This window comes from Abramis brama (genome assembly GCF_963993115.1).
Source record: "Abramis brama genome assembly, chromosome: 15".
Taxonomy (NCBI): domain Eukaryota; kingdom Metazoa; phylum Chordata; class Actinopteri; order Cypriniformes; family Leuciscidae; genus Abramis; species Abramis brama.
In genome coordinates this window covers 13529148-13538580 of record NC_139977.1, presented here as the reverse complement: position 1 = coordinate 13538580, position 9433 = coordinate 13529148, and the positions used below count along the sequence as shown (strand labels likewise).

The 9433-nt window shown below is 35.8% G+C and overlaps 1 protein-coding gene across 1 annotated transcript; it reads left to right on the top strand.

Annotated features, from left to right (window-relative positions):
* Positions 1–4070: 4070 nt before the first annotated feature.
* On the top strand, positions 4071–6629 carry tmigd1 (transmembrane and immunoglobulin domain containing 1). Its single transcript, XM_084137985.1, has 5 exons — positions 4071–4142; positions 4293–4577; positions 5162–5446; positions 5543–5646; positions 5788–6629. Exons 1-5 carry the CDS (start codon positions 4088–4090, stop codon positions 5803–5805), a joined length of 747 nt encoding a protein of 248 aa, XP_083994111.1. The 5' UTR covers positions 4071–4087; the 3' UTR covers positions 5806–6629.
* Positions 6630–9433: the final 2804 nt, after the last annotated feature.

Genomic DNA, 9433 nt, shown 5'->3' with positions numbered 1-9433 from the left:
CATGCATGCAATTAACAAATGTACGCATACATCTATGTATTGCCTCTGTTCAACCATAAGTACAATTTTATGACGAAGAGACAAAGGTTCATGATGGCAATGACTATGGAGGAATGATTACTGTAAGTTCTAATTTTTCTGTTGAATGGAGCAGGCGGGCAGCATCCACATCTCCAGGACCTGCCTTCACTAGTGACAGACAGGTAATGATAGTGTTTGCCCTAAACTTTGGCACTGTTTGTCACTGCTGTGAAATTAAAACACTCTTAATACATCTCAATACAGCCAGTCTATAATTTTGGCAAAAGCTCTCCATTAAGTTTAACAACAAGCAAGCTAGTCTGGTGTTGACGTAAAATAGCATTGTGCAAGATCGGAAATGCCACCAAAATGAATAAAAATGCCCCCAAAATTCAATATATGAATTGCCCTTGTAAGAGTTCATGTATTTTGTGTTTATAACATAATATAGTTGAACAATCTCACATGAGCAAGAGTGCCATTTTCTCGAATATCAGCACAATTGCAAAATGTGATATTAATTTTATACAACAGTTCAATAAACGATGAGTTGATTAAATTAATTGACAAGTTTTAGGCGCAACATTGTCCATTTTGACTGTTTTTTGCTCTATTTGGCAAACAAAAATATATCCATACAAAGCAGAAAAGTTGAATCTCAGCAACACAGCAGTGTTTCGTTATTGAATTATTCACTGTTTTTGAACAAATCGGTTAAGTCAATGATTCAATGACCCATTCATAAAGGTTGAATGACTGATGATTCACTTATTAAGGCTTGCCACCACCCATTGGAGGTTTTAGTTTCATAATAGTATAATTTCATTTTTCCCAAAACTTCATATATCTGCATTCAAAATGTTATATTTAGAACATTAATCTCATAACATTATTTCACGAGTTCACACTTACATGTAATTAAGTGGAGTAAAGATTATGCGTATTTGGCGTGCTGTCCGGGGGTGGGCTCCGAGCTCGGAATCTGGCCCGAACCCAGAGTACTCCCCTCGGTTGCTGTAGGAGTGGTTAGGACTAGAACTTAACTACAGATAGGAAAATGGTATTACAGAAGCAGCCTAACTCCACAAAAAAATCTTAACTTTAGGACAAACCCAATGGTCTCCTAACTTCAAAATTTTTTGTGAAATTAATTATTACAGTAAAAATCACATAATAGCCCTTTCTGAGAATGGCATCATTAATGATACAAGATCAAGAACAGCGATGTTTGATGGTGGAAAGACTTTGTGAACACCCAAATGATGTGCTGCACTTTGATGACAAAACTCGACAATAGACTCCTATGAAATAAAAGGATTAGGCTTTGCCTTTTCTACCAAGCTTATCAAAACTTCGCTTAGTGAAATGCACCACTTAATTTGTTTCTCCATTTTAATCTCTTGTTTCTCCATTTTACTTCACAGCAGCTGTTTGCACGTCGTTGGTTGCTTTGTAACAGACCTGAGAGACCCCTCGATGGAGGGGTTTAAGATTTCCTAACTACAGATAAAATGAGATTGTATAAGATAGGATAAGAATCCTAAATCAATTTAAGATTTATAAATCTTAAATTGATTTAGGATTCTTATCCTATATACTTCTGTAATACGAATTTGGGAAAAATCCTAAATTAACTTGTCAGATCGTAATTTAAGACTTAAGATAGAAAGTTTCTGTAATATGCCCCCAGCCCCCCAAAATGTCTGCACAGCCCTGAAAAAAATTGCTACCTTTAATACAATCAACTTGGCTGTAAGTCATTTCAAACTAAATTAAACTTTAAAAATGAGCAAATTATTGACACTGATCATGTGACTCTTTGTATACAGAGGGTCAGATGTTCTTGCTTCTAAGCTCAAGATGCCCTTTAAATCATTCTCAAATCATGATGAATAACTTGGTTTAACAAACTTGTAGATCTTAAGTGCTCCTGTCATTTTTTAATAAAATTGTATCAATTAATTTGTATAATACATTACATATTTCATATATAATTGTGTTATATACAGTATATATCATTGTACTATAACAATAGTCTTGTACTGTGTATAATCAAGTGCACTTGAGTATCTTTTTAAAAAATATATATATATTTTAGTGCCTACAGAGCTGATCAAAAACACTGAAGACAATGGTTAAATGGTTAACCGTGGTTAAAATTCACACTGAACTTGTGATATCTGTTAGTTTTAGTTACAGTTTGACTTTGATAATCAACGTCATTAGCTCACTGTGGTCAAACTGGGCCCCCTGGTGGATAATAATTGAGACTCCATTCTTATGTAATGTAAACAGCATAATACATCTTTTGTTTCAAATCTGGGGCAAAGACAAAGCTAAATGCACAATATGCACTAGAAAACAGAACTGTTACATAATTTCATTATAATTATTAGTTCATATTCAACCATCTGGCTGATAACCGTTATGCCTTTAAATACATACATATGATTGATAAGGGCCAATGCAGGGAATGGGACCAGGGCACCGGGGTTACACCCCTACTCTTTTTTACAAGAAGTACCATGGGATTTTTCATGACCACAGAGAGTCAGGACCTTGGTTTAGCGTCTCATCCAAAGGAAAGAAGACGTATATATAGGGTACTACGGGGCCTAAGGTGCACCAGGGTAAAAGGCGCCTTTGGATTTTATTTTCCTCTAAACCACTAAATGGCACAAAAACTTGCCGCACACAAAACATCTGCTTTTCAAGATGACCGTGAAAATTTGGCTGATCCTTTATGCGATCGTAGCAGCGCAAAGTTGATTATGCACTAATTTGATCTAATATTTTGTTTTTTAAATGTTGTAGATTTAAGTAGCAAATGAGAAATGCTCAAATTATTGAATGTATTTTTAAATTAATCATATCATATAATAAAATATTATTTATTGTTACTACTGTAAATCTATATGCTATAGGTTCTCTCTCAATGCTTTCAGAATCTTTACTTTTTTAAATAATTTTGTTTCTGTATTTTTAAAATATATTTTTATATTAATATTTTAATGACAGTACATTTATGGAACAAAAATGTATTCTTTTATTTATCAAAATAAACAGAAAATAGTAGCCAACAAACTTTGCTAAAATTATTGTTTTGAACAAGTATTAACTTTTATTAGTATTACTTCAATTTTTTTTAAGGTGTGCCTTTAGCCCCATTGTACCCTATATATACAGTATATAATAGTATAACAAGGTGACCTTATGCATATAACACTGTATTTGTATCACATTTGTTACACATTTGCCCTGCGTCACTGAACTCAGATATATCACATATAAACACTAAAGGAATGCATGATTAATTTTGGGTTGGGACATGTTTTTTTTTATTTAATGCGTTTGGTATTGTCATAGGCCTATGCATTTATAGAACATACAATTTCACTTATCGCAAACGTTTTTATGACTGTAAGACTATATCTTTATGAGATTTCTCTTTTCATCCTTCCCATTCCACCTTGAGAAATTGAAATGACACTTAAAAGCCTATTTTTGCACAACACTAAAAGGTCTGTGACCGTGAGGGGAAGGTGATTTCAATTGCAAGTGCTGTAAAGGGACAGAATATAAATCATTGGTGTAAAGACACAGGCCTCTCCAGACCTCACGCAACCTTTGGATTTGGCATTTTCCAGAGAACCGTCGCACAAAGCTTTGGTGAGTAAGCGGTCTTGAAAAAGGGATCTGAATTTCTGAGAATGCAATTAAGATTTCACACATTCTGTTGATAAAATCATTAAAGTGATTCAATGACTTTGAAACTGCCTGGAATTGTTAAATACGTTTAAATAAAACAAATGCCATCATTTACATACCCTCACATCATTCCGAAGCTGTATGACCTTTTTTTCTTTAGTGATATTCTGAGAAATGTTTTTAGTTTTTCCATACAATGAAAGTCTATGGGATCAAAAGTCAAAGTCAAAGTTGCGGCCATTTTCTTACATTTCTAGCAAAATACGAATTAATTTGAAGAATGTTTACTCAAAACATTCCACAAATCATATTTGTTCATGTCTTTTTATTCTTAAGGGCAGCTGGCACACTTACAAAGATGAAAGTATTGGTTATCATTCAGCTCCTGCTGTGCTGTGTCAGTCCTATAGAAGGTAGCCTAATCTATCACTATGTTTTCAAAGTCTGGTGCTTTCAAACAGATCCAAATGCTGCATGTTCTATATTATTCTACTCGAATAATTTGAATATTATGCCTGAAAAAATTGCTAATATTTAATTCTTTCTAAACACATTCTGAGCAGCGGTCACCGTTGAGTCATGTCCGGTGGCCGTCGGGAGCTTGCTAAAGATAGAGGTTGAGGAAACCGTCACCCTAACTTGTAAGACTGATGGAAGTATTGACCCATCCAACCAAGAACTGCAGTGGTTCCGCAATGGTGCCCGGGTGAATCTGGCAGAAGAAAACCGCTTGTCCCGGAGTAGTCTTTGTGTACAGTCTGTCTCTAAAGAGGACAACGGAGTCGTCTTTACCTGTCAGCTGAAGGGTGACGCAAGTGTGAACGGCTCCATCGAGTTCGACGTCCATTGTAAGTTTAATGTTCAGAATACTTGAGTAAACAGGAATATATTCAAGGGTAAAACTGACAGGTTTGGATTGGAATCAATTTAATTTCAGTTAAGCTATTCCAGAACTCAACTAACTATCAAACTCATTAAATTAACTCTTTAAATGTAGCCTATCGAATGTTCACTCAGTTAGGATCGTGCGTTCGTGGGGTTCACACTAAAACATCTCTTTCAATAGCCACACGACGTAAACAATTAAAGTGCGTGTTATCATGATTTTAGCATTAATAAAGCCACTAACCATTTCTGTGTAAAGTTATCTATTCTAATGTTTCCTCCAACCTGTGGGGCAAAGTGAAATTAATGAATTGTAATATTATGCTATAGGCTAAATGCTGTTGATTGAGTTTAAGTTGTTTTGAATCTGGAATATTTCTTTAATTAATTAGATTTCAGTCAAACTGATTAATATGCTGCTGCAATTTGTAAGTGGATGGTGAAAAATGTTTTGTTTTTCTTTCTTTCCTGTATGCATGTAAAACAACATAAGGAGATATGGTCAGATATTGTTTCATTCTAAGGTTTGAATGCCATTATATTACAGATCCTCCAGACCTTAATGACACTAAAGAAGTGTTTGTTGAGGAAAAAAGTGAAGTTGTTCTGTCTTGTGATGTACGTGCCAACCCTCCTGTAGCTCTGGTTTGGAAAAGGGATGGTGAAGTTCTGGATCTGACCACAGGTAGTTACATAACAACCAATAATGGCATTACCGCTGAGTTGTCAATCCCAAAAGCTGAGCGTAATGTACATCAAGGAACGTACATCTGTGAGGTAACCTCACCCGTCTATGGAATTGCGAGCAGGACTTTTACAGTTACGGTTGTAGGTTTGTGGGCCCTTTTTTATCCTCAAATTTTCTTTGACATTCTGCTTTACATTAATGTTCAGTTTCATTTATGTTTCTTTTTTCCCACTCCCTTAGATAGAGTCATAAAGTTCCCTGTAGGACCCACGATTGCTGGAGTGGTGGTGGTTGTATGCACAATTGTATTAGCACTCATCTCTAGGATGGATAAAATTATTAAGGTATGTCAGCTCCAATTTGTTATCGTCATAACTAATAAAATAAAGACAATGGCAATGTTTAATATGAACTAGTTTACATAAATAACTCAGATCTTAAAATCAAAAACGATCTGAAACATCAGAAACTTTTGTGTCCTATAGTGCTGCAAACGAAATTGAACATCTCCACGTGGAATTGCATCTCAGGCATTCAAACGTTGAACGTTCAAACGTCAGACGTTGAGCATTGAGGAGATCAGACTGGAATTTAGCCATTACTGTACTGGCAAATGGGATGGAACCAGGATGGAATCCCTCTTAAATATGAATTACTAATTCAAAAAGATCTTCTTATTTTCCTGCTCAGCCTGTTTGTTTTGTTATTGTTAAATTATAAGATGAAAATATGTCTGTCAAACACAACGATTTTAAGATGATTTCCTTGTATGTTTCTCCCCAGATTCTAATGTTGTTGAGCAAGTACTTTGTCTCTGAGCCAGCAAAGACACACTCTTAGAACATTGATGGCTGTGTTTGTTGGAGATACAGTAAAATAAAGTCATAAAAGTGAATTGCAAGATATTTTACTGTACATTCTCAAGGACGGGATTTTACTTGTGTAAATAGTGTAAAAGTCATTAAACCAGGAAAGCCATGACCATAGCACGTTAGTTGGCTAGAAAAATTTGCTATATAGAGGAGTATTTTGCTAAATTTTGCACCAATGCTATATTTTCTAAATGTCATAAGCATTTGTTAACAAACAAGTATTCATTACTTCAATGAGCTTATTGTTTCTGCATTAAATATTACATTGTTTAAATTAATACATTTTTAGCTAACTGTAACTTTGTATATGTACATTTCTGAAATACTTAACTTAGACAGTTATCTCTAATAACAGATCACTCTAAATTGTAATATGGACTCATGCACTTTCTGTAAAGCTGCTTTGAAATTATGTGTATTGTGAAAAGCGCTATACAAATAAACGTAAATTGAACTGAATTGAATTAAATATCATGTGCACTGGCGCGGATTAATGCACAGGCTTGCCTAGGCTGCAGCCTAGGGGCCCCACGTGTGCAGGGGCCTCGGATTGGCCAGACTATTTTTTTTTTTTTTTTTTTTTTTACTTAATCGCAAAGGCACGGCGCCAGGATTCCAGTTTTGAATGGGCCAGACCAATTGTGGGTGGACCTTAAATTAAAAACCTTATCGAATTACTGTTTAACCTAATAAAAATGACTGACTAATAGGCCTATACTGTTATATTATCTGTGCGTATACATAATATAGATTTTAATAGCTTGATGCTCTTTAAATATTTTGTTGCATTGTAAAAAGTTTCGGTGCATAGGACGGACCTATCCACGATCGCTCTCCGTGGTTCTGACCAAAGAAGAGCGCTTTGGAATCTCCATTACGCATCATACGCATCATACCTGGGCTGCGTTTCCCGATAACGCTGTCTCTTAGCGCGCTACGAAGACTCATAGGTATAACTTAACTAAAGGTATACTAGTCTACCACTAAAGGTATACCATTGCTAGGCGTCTTCAGAGCTATCATCCACTCGCGAGGCAGAGGCGCTGAAAGGCAGAGGCGCTGGCGCCCTCCTAGCAACGGCCGCGCTATCATCCTGGGGTGGCAGCGACGAAGATGTGCTAGGTGATGTGGAGCTCAGCTCTCTTCATCTCCTGGTTGCAGCGATGACTCCGAGACTGTGTGCGCGTTTAAGGTAGCCTACCTAAACAACGACTGTTGCAACAGGGCCGAGGGCTGGGTAGGAAAATATTTGACGTCATTATGTTTTTTAATTTAATCAATGTTGATTATGAAAGTGAGCATGCAGCATGAGAAAGATATTATACATCATGAGATGTGCAATGTCTGGAGACATGGAGTGGGTAAAACATGATTTTGACCACTTCATTGAGTCTTGTTTTGTAGAAAGTCTCTTTTTAAAAGATTTTCGTTTTGTATAAATTGTATCTTAATTTTGATCAATGTTTTATCAACCAATTGCCTGTATTTAATAGATAAGAAGAAAATATATAGCAGACAATGTAATAAGGCGCCAACACGATCACTTGCATTGCACGTGAACTGGAGGGCGCCGAAACTCAGCTTGTGCCTCACAGATTTGAGAAATATAGGCTATCTATTATAGAAAGTTTGAAATGTCTACTTGCAAACGAAAATATTCAAAATTCATCTGAAATGTGCATTTCTCTCTGGCGTTCATGGCGAGTCAGCATCGTCATCTTTGCAGCGACACAGAAAACCAGTATATTAATAAATAATTAAATGTCTCCTTGCTTTTTAGACACATTCATAATCATTACTTTTACCGGTTCTTTGTGGCAAGCTTTATGCGTGCGTTCGTGCGCTTGAATGCGGCTATATGTAAACGCTCTTAGGGTATATAGCCTAAGTAATTAAATTAATATAAAGGGGCGATTTGTCCACGAATGGCTTAAATGAACAACTACTAGTCGACTAGAAAAAAATTTAGTCGGAAGCAGTCCTTATTCCACATATTTTCGAGCCAGGCAGCAGGACATTCTTCTGTGTTGAGCGTGTGACCCTGCGGAATGAACGAGCGGAGCGGAATATTCAGAAATGCGCTCTCCGCTCACGAGCTCTGATCGGAACAAACCCGAACCTCACTGTCTGCTGAACTTGCACAGAAACATCAAAATGGACATAACCAGCTTTTTAAAATTGTTCTTAAAACTAAACATTTAGACTATTTTAGCACAAATTATGAGCTTATTGACGATTTTTTATAATTCTTGACAAATTAGAATATATTAAAAAAAAAATTTTTTTGAAGAAAAACAAACTCATAACCGCGCCGCGAACAAAAAAAGACCCTAATTGGCCCATAAGAAAAAAACAACAACAAAAAAAAAAAAACAACAAGTAGGTGATTGGGTAGATGTCAACTGGCCACCACTTGAAGGAATGTAAAGGAAACATTGTAGTGTTGGCTCTCTCTTACGCCAACATATACGCCCGTTTCTACGCAAGAATGATAAATGAGGGCCAATGTGTGTATGCCAGTTCACCATAGTTGCGTGTGGACCATGCATGGCACTAAATACATTTTTAGGGGGGGCCTCACACAAAGAGCAGCCTGGGGGCCCCTGACCACCTTAATCCGCCCCTGCATGTGCACTATATTAATATATTATATTTTTACTTATATCAAATTAAAATATTATTACGTTGTTATTATAATAAAAAAACGCTTTATATTTATATTTGAGTTGTTATTTTTAACCTTTATTTATTAACATGTATCTACTGTACCTAATATCTAGCTAAATGAATCTATATTGAATCAAGATCGGAATATCACAAGAATTTAATTGAATTGAAATCGTGAAATTTGTAAATATGAAATCAAGCAATAATAAAAACAGTGGGGCCTACCAGTCATTGTACCATGTTGAAACATGTTGTCACTGAAATGGAACTTAATAAAATTCTGTTTAGTTACCAAATGTTTTGACAATCACAATACACTTATTGTGATGCAAACATGTTTTTTTTTTACATCCCTCCCAAATCGAAATTGAACATCTCCACATGGAATTTCATCTCAGGCATTCAAATCACAGAGACGTTGAGCATAGAGGAGATCAGACTGGAATTCAAGTAGCCATTACTGTAACTGGCAAATGGGATGAAACCAGGATGGAATCCCTTTTAAATATAAATTCAATTAAAAAAGATCTTCTTAGTTTCCTGCTTAGCCTGTTTGTTTTGTTGTTGTTAAATTATAAGGTGAAAATATGTC

What these genes read in the sequence shown, in the direction of transcription:
- tmigd1 (XM_084137985.1), top strand. Translation starts at nt 4,088, where the DNA reads ATGAAAGTATTGGTTATCATTCAGCTCCTGCTGTGCTGTGTCAGTCCT. An exon ending in CATCGAGTTCGACGTCCATT is followed by an intron (nt 4,578 to 5,161) that starts GTAAGTTTAATG and finishes ATTATATTACAG; the next exon opens with ATCCTCCAGACCTTAATGAC. An exon ending in TTTTACAGTTACGGTTGTAG is followed by an intron (nt 5,447 to 5,542) that starts GTTTGTGGGCCC and finishes CCACTCCCTTAG; the next exon opens with ATAGAGTCATAAAGTTCCCT.